This window comes from Lactuca sativa, chromosome 9 (assembly GCF_002870075.4).
Source record: "Lactuca sativa cultivar Salinas chromosome 9, Lsat_Salinas_v11, whole genome shotgun sequence".
In the NCBI taxonomy this organism is placed as follows: Eukaryota; Viridiplantae; Streptophyta; class Magnoliopsida; order Asterales; family Asteraceae; genus Lactuca; species Lactuca sativa.
The window spans coordinates 109,714,153-109,730,297 of NC_056631.2; the positions used below are offsets into that span (position 1 = coordinate 109,714,153).

At 39.0% G+C, this 16,145-nt stretch overlaps 1 protein-coding gene across 1 annotated transcript; it reads right to left on the reverse strand.

Annotated features, from left to right (window-relative positions):
- Positions 1-13,151: 13,151 nt before the first annotated feature.
- LOC111912123 (F-box protein At2g27310) lies at positions 13,152-14,402 on the reverse strand. Its single transcript, XM_023907860.3, has one exon. It carries the CDS (start codon positions 14,190-14,192, stop codon positions 13,167-13,169), a length of 1,026 nt encoding a protein of 341 aa, XP_023763628.1. The 5' UTR covers positions 14,193-14,402; the 3' UTR covers positions 13,152-13,166.
- Between the last annotated feature and the right edge of the window lie 1,743 nt (positions 14,403-16,145).

A 16,145-nucleotide genomic window follows, 5' to 3' on the forward strand; every position in this document is an offset into this window, starting at 1 on the left:
ATAGAAATTCGATATCCAACACCCTCACGAATCAGGCATCACCTCTGTCTAGACCATGAGTAACTCGAATTGACTCCCAGTTTCCAACCCTCCGTCATGGAGTAATGGCAACCATATGCAAAACCCGGTGTGCAATAGTGTAAATCCGATCCCCCACAAGTAACAAGAACACCATTCCAAATGCCTTATGAAACCCACTAGTAGGACCAGAGAACTATGTAGACCATATACACCCCTTAAAATATAAAATGGTCATTTGGAGACCACAACTCATAGCAATCAAGGCTAGGACAGCCTTAGCAGTGCAAGGAACACAAAAGGGCACCCTTAATATAAGTGAAATGGACAAGCACTTTGTGCGACAAAAGAGGATCGCCACACTACTCGCCTTAGGTTCATAATGCCCTTAGTCGCTACCCGTAATAGTGAACCAAGAGGAGTACATCCTCCAAAAATCCATACAACCAAACCCATTAACCATATTGCTAGCTATGTGCTATGACGACGGACTTTATGTCAGACAGTACATGTTCCCACCCTCCACCATAACTGCATCATGGGGATGTAGGTTGAACTGATTAACACCAGTACGTTAGGATTATACGAGTAAACTCACTTGGAACTAACTACGAGTACTCACAAGCCCATTTTTCGTGTGCAATAGAGTTATGTCTTCTCATGAAGGTCACCAGTACCCCGACAATGCGTCGGTCCTACGAATAGACTCCGCCACTTTCCAAGCCATTGTAACAGCGGCCGTGGTAGCCATCATGGCACACTTCAATACCAATGAAACAAACGAAGTTGGAAACAGTGTCGGTAACTCCAACCGTAACAACAACCAAAGAAAGAAACGAAGAACAACTCACCCATGCACTCAAAAACCTAAACCTAAGAACAAGAAATGAAAGTTCAGGAACGAAAAATGAGTCAGTTCGACTCAGAGGCTTACTAAAAGGAAACAAGCGGGATTAGTCCCTACCCATACTAACCCTACTCCTCCCCCATCGAGACAATCATACCTTGGGAACAATCCACCCTGAAACAAGTGCAATTACCATCATTGGGGAGCCTACCAGACATTTTGTTGCAAAAGGTACAACAAGATGGGGCACATCTCCCACTACTGTAGGGCCCCGGCCCCATGCATCACCCCAATTCCCTACCCAGAAGTAAGTCAAGTTTGTCACCAGTGCGGTGCAACAGGAGATTTCAAGAGAAACTGCCCAACTGAGATGACTAACGAGGGAGTTGACAACTAGACAGGAAGAGACGACAAGAAACCCTACCGAGATTTTCGGCACGTTTCCAACGATAAAATTTTTATGACGAATTTTCACTGAACGGTCTTGAGAATTGAAAACATAATAAAAAACTACTTCCCTAGTCGAGCAAATCCGTAAATCACAGAGAAGCTATCGAATCCTTATGAATGAACCATGATGGTTCCATATGAACGATGGTATCGTATATAGTTAGGATTTCATAAACTAAGTGCGTACAATCCCGCATCATTTCCTGTCCCTGGTTTGAATGTTGATTGGGACAGAACCCCACAGTCAACTACCTTTTACAATCCTAAGTATGTGCGGTTAGGTCACATCCATCTATAGTGGAAGGACCTAGCAGAATTCAGATTACAAATTCCATTACCTTGTAACAGCACCCTCGTGTCGCCAATAACACCTAACAAGTAGAAACGAGATAGACCCAATAGTAACAACAAAAACGAAACTAGCAACGATAAGAACACGAACACTAGAACACCTAACAAGCATAAACGAGATAGACCCAATGGTAACAACAAAAACGAAACTAGAAACGATAAGAACATGAACTCTAGAACACCTAACAAGTAGAAATGAGATAGACCAAATGGTAACAACGTAAACAAAACTAGCAACGATAAGAACACGAACACGAGAACACCTAACAAGTAGAAACGAGATAAACCCAAAGGTAACAATGAAAACGAAACTAGCAACGATAAGAACACGAACATCAGAACTCCTAACAAGTATAAACGAGATAGACCCAATGGTAAAAATGAAAACAAAACTAGTAATGATAGGAGCTTGAACATAAAACACCTTGTCATTCCTAACAACCAATACTCCTCAAATCGATGTAACAACAAGGAGTCCGACATCATCAGTTGACATGGATAGGCTTGATTCTCACCTTAAAACATCGAGCTCTGCAAATATACTTTTTTCTTGTGCAATCGAATAACAAAACTTGTTCAGTCGGTAACGATGAAATCGCTATCAACCAGACGCCTAAGTTCTGGCGTAAGGAATACCACGCCCTTCCCAAGCCCCAACAAAGATTAAAAATCAAGGAGCAAAGGGCATAAAAAGGAATCCAAAAAGCTTCCATCATTCCTCCAGAGATTCCCAAAACCTCTTGGAAACCTCAACCAAGTGTTAAGCGAAAATAGAATCACATCGACTCCTGGAAACACCTTAATGACCAAACACCCAACACCACTTAGTACGGTCACAAGAACAAATGGTGTCTGATCATAAGATCGGCATATTATGAAAAGGAAACATCAGACCCATTCCCTAAACACAGGAAGCACCTATCTAACCCTTAAGGGGAGAAAGACGAAATTGCCATAGGCACCACCGTCCACGAATAAGCCAAACAAATCCATCCTGAAGGATCGATACTTCCTATCCCCGAATCGGAGACATGTTCAACCAACAACGAGGACTGGCATAGGCCGACCTACCATTAACTCGGGAAAACTATAGGAAGAAAACTCCTAATATAATCTAAGACTCATAAGGTTAACTACACCACTCACAAACACAACCTTGGTGACCATAGTACCAACTCCTAACGCCCAGAAAACTCTACTTCTAGGACACCAAGATCCCGATCCCTAGAAGACCATTCAAAAGGCCTCGCCAAGAAAGGGCCCGATAACTCGTAGTCTCTGATTAACATAAGGAACTATATTTGGACATTTCACCTTCCATGTGCTCAACGCTCATGAGTATCAAACCACCGAAACTCTAGAAATTCCACCTGTCGAGGTCAAGGTAAACACGAGCCCACACCCCGATGAGAAGTATGTGTAGTGGACATCAACAAAGTTGAATCCCCACTTGCTTCTAATCGAGTATTCATATGACAACAACTACCACTCTAGCATAGGAGTTGCACCCCTCGAGGCCCTGTGTGGCCAGAGGTGCAGATCATCCTCTATTAGGCTGAGATGGGATATACCCAGCTGGCAAGATGACAAACGCCCAATAGCACATTCACTAGACCCGAGATTATTCGATAAACCACGAAAAGGATAGTTCAAACCCGAACACGACCCCAACTATAGTAACGCCGACGAAAGAGCTATGCTGATAACATCTTAAAACCTTGAAGTCCCAAGTAGGGAATCGGGGTATTAATTGAAGAACTCCCCTAGGGGAAGAGTAACTCGAATCAAAAGGGAAAAGTGAACTAAACTCCCAATGCACCAGACCCTTCGGGAACCTCGCACAGATCGTCCGGTAGCCTACAAACTCCAACTACCCTCCGATTTTAGTAACTCACACCTTGCAGTCCATGTATTGAATGTAGAAAGTGTCTATCGGACAACCCTCCCAGTCCCACTAGACAAGACTATGGTGAACTAAAACCTCCTAATCATTGATTAGCCTATCAAGACAATGAACGGTAAAGTTAAGAACACAAAACAAAGCTGTATCCCTATTGTGAAGGTTCGAGAGAACGCTAGGCGTGAACCGGTATTCACTTGGGAACGTAAGGAACAAATAAACCAAAAGTACCCTCACCTATTTTCGCATTCATGAACCTACTTTTCAAAAGAATTTCTGGATGAAATTTCCTATAATGAGGGGATGATGTCACAACTAGCACTTTTGGCTATGAAATTCCGCCCTCGGGTAAGTAAGGACTATTGTGAGATTGTGCTAAAACTCCTAAGTGTTCAATATGAGTTCCTAAGGAGCCATAAAGTGTTAGAATGAAAATCTCTCCAAGTATAGTGAATATCTCCCAAATCTCTCTAAGTACGTGAAATCTCTCCATGAATAGTGAATCTCTCCCAAATCTCTCCAAGAATAGTGAACCTCTCCCAAATCTCTCCAAGAATAGTGAATCTCTACCAAATCTCTCCAAGAATAGTGAATCTCTCCCAAATCTCTCAAAGAATAGTGAATCTCTCCCAAATCTCCCTAAGTATGCGAAATCTCTCCAAGAATAGTGAATCTCTCCCATATCTCTCCAAGTATGTGAAATCTCTCTCAAATCTCTCCACGTATCTCAAATCTCTCTAAAATCTCTGTAAATACCTTCCTTAGTTGAAACAGCTCAAAACTGGAAGAGGAAACCCCAAAAAGGACCCTTTTGGTCCGGAACCTCTTGGTCCGGACTCCTCATGGTCTGGAGCCCTCTTGGTCCGGAACCTCTTAGTCCAGAATGTCTTCTAAGGAGCTGTAACGACCCGTGTCCGGTATGATAATTCCTTGGTATTTATTTTCAAGTTTTGCAAGAGGGAGTCGGCGAGTTCATAGCCTGACTCGCCGAGTAGGGTCGGGATTTCGAGCACGTGTTAGCTGGCGACTCGGCGAGTCCATATTCCGGACTCGGCGAGTCTGTCCGTCTGGGAGAAACCCTAAATCCCCGGGTTGCCCACTATTTAAGCCACCTTATAGCCCCAATCTCGCCTCCTTCACCCTCAAAAGCTGTGAGAAAACCCTAATTTGTTCTTGAGTGATTCTAAGTGATTTTGTGTGCCATTGTGAAGGCTTGAAGAAGGAGAAGAAGAAAGGAGCAAGGAGAAGGAGTTCAGAGCAGAGATTCAAGGGAAAGCAAGAGCTCTTTGAGGTATTCTTCAGTTTTCTCTCTCTTTTATGCCTTAAAACCCTTTCTAGATCTTGTTAATGTCTTTCTCAAAGCTTTATGTTGATATGGAAGCTCTCCTATGTCGAGATAACCTTAGATCTGTTCATTTAGGAGTTGTAGAGCCCAGATCTATTGCCTTTATGGAGCTATTTTGCACATTAGCCCTAGATCTACTCCTTTTAAGCATCTTTTAGCCTTTATTCCCTTGTTCATGCGTTTTTACACGTAAAGTTGGAAACTTTACGTGGTAAATCAACTTATTGGACTCAGATCTATCATTTGTATGTATTGGATTCGAGCAGAATTGAGTGTAGAATAGTTGCATGGCGGTGACTCGGCGAGTCGGAAGAACGACTCGGCGAGTCTAGTCGCGAGTCCCCGATTTCTTCCTTTTGAGCAGTGTCGAGTGGGACCAGTGAGTAGTGGAGTGGACTCAGTGAGTTTGAGGGTAGACTCAGTAATGGAGGGACTCGGCGAGTTGTTCATACAACTCGGCGAGTCCAAGGCAATCTTCTTAAGCTTAAGAACAACTTGTCGAGTTGTTCATATGACTCGGCGAGTCAGATGAAGATTGTCTGAGTTCTTGGATCGAATGAGTACTTGTCGAGTCGATGCCATACTCGACGAGTAGCAGCGAGTAGGGTCGAGGAGTGAGAATAGGGACTCGGCGAGTTGGCGGCCCAACTCGGCGAGTCAGGTCAACTGTGGGTTGACTTTGACCGAGAGTTGACTTTGTCTGAGAGTTGACTTTGACCAAGGGTAAAAGAGTCATTTTACCCAGTGCAGTGTTTAGTATTTGATTGAGTGTAATTATGGACTTGCAGCCGAGGAGATACCGGAGCAGCAGCCGTTAGCCCTCAGAGTTATTCACTCAGCAGCCAGTTCATGAGGTGAGTTTCCCTTCAGTAGGAACGGGTCTACGGCCACAATGCCGGCCCGTTTAATTATCCGTAGTCCCGGACTTTGGGTCTGATGCAGTAGCTATAGTGCTTGATGTCTTTGTGATTCAAGCATGTTTGTGTTATGTGTTCTGGACTCTGTTCCGATGTAGTATGCAGTGTATGTGTTTATAATAGTTGTTATGTTTTATGCTATGCCATGATTAGTCAGTTCCGGACTTCGGTCCGATGCAGTTAGTTCCGGACTTCGGTCCGATGCAGTTAGTTCCGGACTTTGGTCCGATGCAGTTAGTTCCGGACTTCGGTCCGATGCAGTCAGTTCCGGACTCTGGTCCGATGCAGGGGACAAGGTCCCAGTCAGTTTCGGACTTCGGTCCGATGCAGCTAGTTCCAGACTTCGGTCTGATGCAGTGGGCAAGGCCCAGTATGTGCTTATGTGTATTGTATGGTATGTGGTAGTTTGGGGGAGCTCACTAAGCTTCGTGCTTACAGTTTTAGTTTTGGTTTCAGGTACTTCCGCTAGCAGGGGGAAGAGCTCGGGATGATGGCATCGCACACACCACAGCTTCAGCTTTTATCCTGGGAGTTGATTTAGTTTTTGATTTTTATATGACATGGATATGATACAGTTTCCGCACAGTGTTGTTTTTATTATGTTTGGGATACATCACGTATGGTTTTTATGATATGACACTCAGATTATGGTTTTTGGTTATATTGAAAAATGAAATTTTTGGGTCGTATTTTTGGGTTGTTACAGGAGCCAAGAGGAATTTCACCATGGAAGCCTCTCATCCAGACCATCTCTCAATCTCGGAACTCCTGGCTCCGGACAATCTCACACCTCAGAGCTCCTTGGCTCCGGAAGGTTTGGATCTGGAATACATCGTGACCGCTTCGGAACTGCTAGCCTCTTCGCACCTCGGTCCGGACTGCTGGCTTCGCCTGACTCGCCCAACGCCATCGGAACTCCGCCTGATGACTCCGGAAAAGTGCTGTTTGCTTCGGATAATGCTCCCTACTCCGGACCTTGCATTTTTACTCTGGAAATTCTATAAGGACTTCAGGATTCGCATAATGGCTCCGAAATTTACCTTTTAGCTCCGAATTTTGGACTATTCCGGACCTTTTTATCATTTTAAGATATTTTGAGTTCGGGAATCCCCCCAAACTCGTGTTTTTCTTAACTAAGACCCCTAAAACCCTTATTTTATGCTAAAATTAATTATTTTAAGCATATTTTTCATAAAAATAAATGTTTGGGATTTAGGAAAACCTTATCCTAAATCAAGAAAAGGACAAAGGGATTGACTTTGTGACTTGATGAAATTCCTCATTTCCTATACAAATCTCAGTTAAACACAAAATGTCCATGGATAACCAAGCATTGTACACCGGTCCTCCAAGCAAGTGTCATATCACTCTTATCCCTCCACTTAGAATACGTGAACTCCTCTTCTTCCTTTTCCCCACTTCTTATTTTTCACCTCCAGAAAACTTCTAAGAGTGCTCTCAACTCCTTCAAGCTTCAAGTTCATCTCTTCAAGAGAAATTCCCAGAATTCTTGGGTGAGTATTCAATCCTCTTTAAAACAATTATTCTTCACATTATTCTAAGATTTCATCATATTTACACATGAAAATTATTCTTAGAATACTCTAGAGATTTAAAAATCATTCAAGTTTGGAGCTTGGAAACTTCCTCATCACTCTTCGAATCACCCAACAAACAAACCAAAGTGAGCTTCATACCCCACCTTTTCAATATTTTAATGTTTTGGGGGAAAGTACAAGTCAAATCTTGCCTAAATACTTGAATAATTGCTTATATACGTATGATTGTATGTGTGTGTGAAATATTATTAAATTAATATTTTAGTAATATTTTCATGAACGTAAGAATTCCCAATTCCATAAAGAACAGAGGATACTTTGGTATAAAAGAGCCTCCCAACTATTGGATGTGTCCAACTTAAACCCTTTACCTATGCTTTCATGTCTAGAAATAAAGCTTATAAAAAGGAACCTTGATAAGTTGACACTTATTCTAGTGATTTTAAAAAATGGGAACTTTGTGACTATTTGACAAACTGTCAGGGGGTATTTTATAAATATTCAATATAAAAGTTTGCGTCAAGAAAATACACAAATAGAGCGTTTATGACAGAAATATTTGCATGTCATAAACTGCTGTCATAAAATCTCCAAGAACATATGTAATGTCCTATGTGTCATAAAACAGATGCGTGTCATAACCGGCAGTTATAAATTTATACAAATTATAACTTGACACTTTTTCTCTAGACTAAAATGACTTATTTTTCAATAAACGAAAAGGAACGAACATGATCACCTACTTAACGAGCACAATCAACGATATGGAACGAGAACGATATTCTTATTCAACAAGTACGAATTTCATTATTTATCGAACAAATAATGGATCTCTAATGATTGCTCAAAAGGTTGTTAATATTCTAGTCAAACAAATCTCAAAAGTACATACATATAAAAATATTAGTTTACGTTTAAGTTCTTTAAGGAGTTATAACTAGAATATCCTTGAGGGAGAGCGTGAATTTGTGTATAGAGCTATATGAGGTTGACACCCCGCACCTTCACTGTTCGCTATAGCTAAACAAACTAGTCTAAGGTGACAAATCTCTTATCCAAACCGAGAGTGCCTGAGAAACGCCAAAATAGGCACTTCGTCAGATTAGTATGGTAATAACGACTCACTAGAATATGTTATATTAACTAGAAATTTATGTAAGGAAAACCTCATAAATAAACTTTGGCACATTGTGTTGATCGTCCTACACGTGATAGGTGATGGTCTGCATTTTTTGTGTTGACTATCCTTCTTCATCGCGTACAATGTCCACAATAGCCAAGTTGATTCTTTCTCCTACAAGTATAGAGTCGTAATACTGCTATTTTTACAAATTAAAAAGTGTAGGACTCTATGGAAAATGTTTGTAAACAATTTTTATAACAATAAACTAACCCTCACATATACTTAGTTGGAAACTAGAACTTACAATTATTTTATAGCAGAAAATATAGGATTTTCTGGGGAAAACGATTTTTTTACGATTTCGATAACGATAAACTAGAAAACACACACTCAATTTTACTCGATAAGAGGAACAAGATTTTCAACAATATTTCCTTTTTGAAAATAAGGGATTTTTCTTGAAACGGTTGATTGTTACTATCCAAAAGAACTATTCTCGGACACAACTCGCTTTTACAAATCACACTACTTTTCAAATCACTCTTTATAAGGATGATCAAAAGTATTGTCATGCACACACATATTCATGATTTCCAAGGCAAGACTTCAAACGATTTCATAGAAAATATCGGATTTTCTGAAAATACAACAAGAACGATTCTAAACAAGTGTAAATGATTTTATACATAAAAATGCTTATGAACTCACCAACTTTTTAGTTGACGCTTTTCAAAACGACTTGTATTATTAGGGATCTAGTAAGTAGGGACGCGGATGCAAGACTTTTAGCTATAGCTTGGATTTTTCTGCTTATGTCACTTTTACGTAATTTGAAGAATAAATAAAATATGTAAAGAATGTAAGTTTGTTATCTCAATGTATGATGTTTGGATTGCTCTGTTTCATTTATATTCAATTGTTATGATACTGCACAATGAAGTCACCTGCCTCCGGATGTTTCCGCCGTCTAGTCCGGGGGTCGGATGAAGAAGTTATGAAATTTTAACGGACTCTTCCTATCCCTGCCTGTTAAAAAAATAACTTTAAAAATAAATTCAAAATTAGCCAACGGAGTCTAAATGAAAGTTGTAGACTACGGTCCCACCTACGCATGGATATAAAGAACGTCAAAAAACAGATCTCGTATGCGAGAGTTATGATTTTTCGAATTCAAGAATGAGCTATATGACTTTGGGTTACGTGGCACAATCCTGGTTGTAGCTTCCTCCCCACAGCTAGCCACCAGATGGTGATATGTGGCATGTAGTCGTCGAGTAGGTGCACTGACTATATGAGTTGGGTTGTTTCTCAGCCTATAAATAGAGGTGTGAACCCCCTTCATTTCTCACACCTCTCCCATTCTTTCATCTCTCTATACTCTCTATAACTCCCCCACCCCCCCCCCCCCAAGCCTAGGGTACTCCCCTAGCGCTAGAAGAATGCTCTGGAGCGCCTGACGACTCCAAGAAAAAGAGTTTTTCCGCTCAGATGCTCTGCTCCACCCGGAGCCTGGTTTTTAGTAAAACCCGTTGTAAGTGAGATACGTTTACTATACATTAAATATAACTTATATTTAAATATGATATCATTATTATGAAAATATAAATAAGATTTATCAGTGATTCAAAGTCATTATACTGATTGATCTACTTACAAGAATGATGTCTAGGCAGTGATTTAGTGAGGTGTTTAAGGTAAGATTTCCAAACAGTATACTTCATATACCATACGGACCCTAGCTCCGATATGATCTTACCTGGTTGTTCCTTACTTGATAGATCATAAAGTAGACTCTGAGTTAATGACGAATCTAGACTAATAATTAGCCGCAATAAATATTAGACTAAAATCCAGTGGTAATAATACTAGGTTTCGTCGAAGGAAATCATATTGTTAAGAAGCGAAGCGCTGCTCGAATTTCGAGTCGTCACTATAACAAGTGAGTGCATAGTTAATTTCATCTTACACACACACACACACACACACACACATATATATATATATATATATATATATATATATATATATATATATATATATATATATATGAAGTATTTTATATAAATTACATGCTATATGTGCATATTCTCTAAATACTTGTTGTCTATGCTGGATGAAAGATTTTATACATGTTTTAAATGATTTAAACTGTATATGTATTTTATATCTACAAAATGTGTTGGGTAAAACATGGATAGATGTAATAGTTGGGTGTGATAAAATAAAATGATGAGAGGCCTCGATGTTGACGATGTTTCCAGTCATCTAGCGTAGTATAGATGACGACTACAGACTTTTCTAGATAGTTTAGTGGAACGTTAGCAAGCTCGCAACCTGTAGGTGTTTGTGAACGATGTGTTCAACGGTGTACTACATCCCCCTCATGGTTGTCTTTAGGACATTTATTGTTGGGGAATCCCCTTAGCAGTAGTGCCTATCCCGATGATGATCCTTAGGCTAGGTCCCTAGTGATAGGTGTTTAGGGACGTAAAGTGAGGATAATGAGAATGGGTAATCAGGTTATTGTTGGCTGATGAAATTAATAAACTTATTTATTGTGGGTTGAAACCACTATGTGCTCACTAGACTTCCAAACCTGACTCACTCAGTTTCTTGTATTGCAGGTAGTGACATACGAGCAATGATATGATGTTTAGATGAGGGATTACAGATTATAGGCCTGTAGATATTAATGAATGTTGTAAGGCTTATATTGTACTATATATGCTTTTGATCTATATCAAACATGACATTTAGAGGTTTTTAATGAAATACATTTATTCGGAAATGCTTTGATAAATCTATATCATATTTTCTTTTGAGAACAAATTCCGCAACACTTTTCTTTAAAACGTTACTCTGATTTTTAAACAAAGCATAAACAAAATCGATATTTTCTGACCGTAAAAATAGGGATGTCACATTTTGGCTAACAAGTAATCTATTTCTCTATGTGTTTCATGACACATACTGATATACTATTTCAAAAGCAGAACTTTGATAAATCATAACTCATTAATACTCAAGGGTTCGAAATCATGACAACTATAACTTCATCAAAATTACTTATCTTAAATAATGTTTTATTTTTAAATGTTTATTTAACCTGTATATAATCACATATCATGATTGAAGAATTGTTATGCATTTATTCACAAGAAAATTTACTTTATCAACTATCATAAATACAAATTTTTCGGCGAAATGCTTAGTGAAAAATACGAGCGTTACATAAAACAATGACTGATTTATCCATAAACGAACAACATACTCGGTTCATTAAATCAATGTAAGCTGGGGAGCATCCGTCAAAACAAATGAGATCACTAAAACTTTATGGTGTTTGTAAGGGGTACAAAGAGTTGTCTTCAAAACATTACATTCTCACACCTTCAGTTGGTGGTATCATGGTCTTAGAGTGATTTTAGAAAAGAAAGATTCTCCTTGCATTTGGTCGAATAAATTGTCGATCAACGGCAAAGGATATAGATTTTGTATCTAAAACTGATTTAGCTATTGGTAGTCAATAGACATACGCATCAAACCGTCTTTTCAAGAAAATAATAGACGCACCCAACACCGACAATTTGGGTCGAATAAAACTGTTTTCTAATAATTAATTCTTCCATCTCTGACGGTGCTAATTTGTAAGGAGCACGTGCGAAGGGATTAGCTCCGTAAAGTAAATCAATAATAAATTTTATGTATTGGTTAGGAGATAATCTTGGAAACACATCTGGATATTCTTTTACTACTTCCACATGAGCTATAACTTGTTTCTTTGGTTCCGACTATGAAACATAAGCAAGGTATATTGTATTGCCTCTATGAATATCATTTCACGACTTAACTATGAAAACCAAATGAATTCCCCATAATACAATAATTTGAGATGCATATGTCGCTTCAATCAAGACAAGCTTTTTATTATAAAGTATTTGAGCGTTGTTTGTAGCCATCCAACCCATACCAACTATTACATCAAACTATTTGGTGGTGATCGGTTTTAAATCAACAAGGAAAACAGTCCCGTTGATTTCCAACTAACACTCTCTAAAATGTTCTTTGATCATAACACGATTTCCGTAGGCTAATACAACAACAATAATCTCATTCAGCGGGGTTAGAACAATAGTTAGTTAGGTAGCAAGCAATGAAGATACAAAGGAAAACATTGCACCCGAATCAAATAAAACATGTATTGAAACTGAGTTTTTATCACCCATTTGAAATGCACCATCTTTCACCATACCAATATCAATTTATTTTAAATGGAATTTTATATATGTTATAAATAAACAACAAAATTTTATATTTGATCTAACATCTATATAATATTTATAAATACCCAACCTAACTCATAACCTGAATACCCGAACTGGAGTTCGGAATAGGTTACAGTTCAAACATAAAGTACACGATTTTAATTCCACTTGAACAGCCCCACTTTATTGATATCTCTAAATTTGTAAATATGTTTATGCAAGCAGATGTTCTATTCTCGCTTACTTTATGACCCGTCAAAATCGTTATTCCATTTCATGTTTTAATTATGTTGTTTTCTATAAAACTTATGTTAAATATTTGATCAATAATATCTTTATAAAACCCTATACTAAATCATATCACACTAGACAAATATACATAAATATTATGTTATAATAAAATACCAAAAAAACAAAGGCACAATAAAAAGGTAGGCATAATATAATTATAGTCGAAATAGCTCTTCATCATTTCTTCTTTTTTTACCAAGTCATTTTGGTAGAAGTCAACCCCAACCCCAACCTCCACCTCCTTATAATCATTTATTCCCAAAAATGCCCTTCTTGTAATTACCAAAAACTCCTTCCCAGTGACATAATTACAACCCACGTCTTGTACATGGAGTGTCACCTCCCGCACCTTCAAAGACACACCTCCCTTACCCACGGCTAACGTCACCTCTATCCGACATTCCACCAACTCATTCAAGTCAAACCCTGGCAAAACGACAGCGTATCTGATATGAATGTCCGTCGTTATCCATGCAAGAACCGGTTTGATACTGGATAGGTTTACTGCTCGTTTCCGGGTCGGGTCTATTAGGATCCAGTTTAACGTTACAGATTCTTTTAGGTGTGATATTGCTGCGTCGTCAGCGTGTACGAGCTTGTCGACTTTCAAGTCAATAGATCGATGCATCCCGGTGACGACCGGATCGTCCTCCAGTACAATCTTTAACGCCGATGACCGGAAATCGGTTGTGTTGTTAGTAAATTCGACTCTGGAGTAAATCATGTCGTCATGGTAGCGTATATCGACGGCTGAAATAAGTTCAGTTGGCAAAGGATGATGACGTAAGGTAGATCCTGGTTGGGAGCTAGACCAGCGATGGTGGCGGAGAGGGTGTTTGACTTCGGTGATTGGAGGCAGAAAAGAGTCTTGGAAGAACGAGCGGTGACCGGCGGAGAAGGTGGAGATGAGGTGGTCAATACGTGGGTGGGTTATTGACGGCCAAGTGGAGTTGCAGATATCAGACCAGAGAATCTCATCGGCGCAGAGGGATCGTAGATAAGATGAGGTTGATGCGGTGGAGGAGAGAGATTGACCGTCGAGTCTTGGTAGGATTTGGGTCTGGATGATGTGTGGGTGGAGATCGGTGAAAGATGTTGGAGAAGAAGCAGATGCCATGGTAAACATAGGTAATGTTTTGGTATTTTGGTGATGTTGTTTGTATATATATGGTTGAGGTGTGAAACTTCCTGCAATGGATAAATTAATAATCTATTAACTTATTGTTATAAAATATATAATATTGTTGACTATTAAATTTTCTAAAGTTTCTTTTTGTTTAAAACATATGATTAATTAATTATCACTTGCCGTTTAAAAAAAATAAAAAAAATAAAAAATAATTATCAATCTATGATATGATAGCTATAGATGAGTAACCAATCGATGATATTATTAATAGCGATGGATGAGTAAATTATTTGCGTAAAAATGTAATAATTTTTACGGTTTTTGTCATTTTTAGTTATCGTATTTTCTTAGTATTTTATTTGAGACGTTATATTTTATGTAAGTTATAATTGATCGATGAACTTGTTTATTTTTTATTTTAGTCATTGGTGATACTAGGCTTACAACTTTATCAAGGTGTTAGCGATTGAACTTCCGTAAGTGTTTAATTTTAAGCATTATACTTTGTTTAATTTAGTTATTAGACTTGTTTATTTATTTTAAAATAAAATTTTATGTAAGATCCCTATCATTTAGAAAGCCCGCACATATGCGATGTAGATAATTAGTTTCATTTTGGCCCACTCTAACCTTTCGATTTTGTTGTCATTTTGATGTCTAGAACGTTAATGTCATCCAAATTATCTCTTTATATGTATTTTGGATTTCTATACGTCAACGGAAATATTTGAAAGTAATCCGTTACCATAGAATTAAGGCAATCATCAAACCTCCTACCCGCCTCCTCTTTGGTCCAACTTGTTCGTGTTTTCAATTGATTCATACAAAAACATAGTGTTTGTGCATTGAAGGAGGATCAAGTCCCTTGACTCGAGCTCTAGGAAGAATACATAACTTTGTTCGTGTTTTTAATTGATCCACACGTACAAGATTTGGTCTTCTTTGGGTCACCCAATATGAAGACTTCGTAGTGGGTCAACATAGTGAAACTAATTTTTTCGTGGTGATTAGGTGTGTTTGTACTGACAACAAGAGTGATGAGTTGAATAACGAGAAAATAGTTTTTTAAAGCCAGTGGGACCATTCGACGAGTTAGCTAGGGTTTGGCCCCGATAGACTGAACGCGCTACAACTCGCCGAGTTGATGAGACAACTCGACAAGTTGAGTTGGATTTTCCCAATGCTTCTGAGAAAACGAGGGAACTCGACGAGTTGCATAAATGCAGTCGACGAGTTTAGTCAACATGGACTGTTGAGTTGAGCGTTGACTTTCGTTGACTTTTAGGGTTTTGGTCAACTGAGGACTTTATAAACCATGGAGGGGTAAAATGTTCTTTTCATCATTTTTGAGATTTAGTGGAGGAGTTAGCTTAGCATCTCAAGTGGTTACTACAATTTGCGTATTAGAGATAATTATATTATGTAGGCAAAGTCTAGACTGCTCGTGGGGTGCTAGATCTACTTGTTTACTTCCAAGGTGAGTCTTTTCACTATACTTACCTGAGCGGTAATACCGTGTGACCGAAGGGTCTTATTTTAGTTATCGACCGGAGGGTCCTATGTGCTTATACCGAGTTATGTGATATTATGCATTTTGTCTTTGTGATATATGTTATATTATTCTGTACTTTACTGAGTTAAGACCGGAGGGTCCAAACCGAGTTGTGAGACCGAATGGACTCCACTAAGATATAGGACTGGAGGGTCCAACCCGAGCTGTAAGACCGGAGGGTCCATACCGAGCCTTGAGACTAGAGGGTCCTCACCGAGACACTTGAGACCGGAGGGTCCATGCCGAGTTATAGCCATGAAAGGCTTATGTATTTGTGTATGTGCTATTTTGGGGAACTCACTAAGCTTCGTGTTTACCGTGTCGTGTATTATGTGTTTCAAGCACTTATCAGGATCGCAGGAAGGCGCCGACTTGATTGTACACACATGTTTGAGACT

Coding starts and splice junctions, on each gene's coding strand:
- LOC111912123 (XM_023907860.3), bottom strand. CDS start 14,192: ATGTTTACCATGGCATCTGCTTCTTCTCCAACATCTTTCACCGATCTC.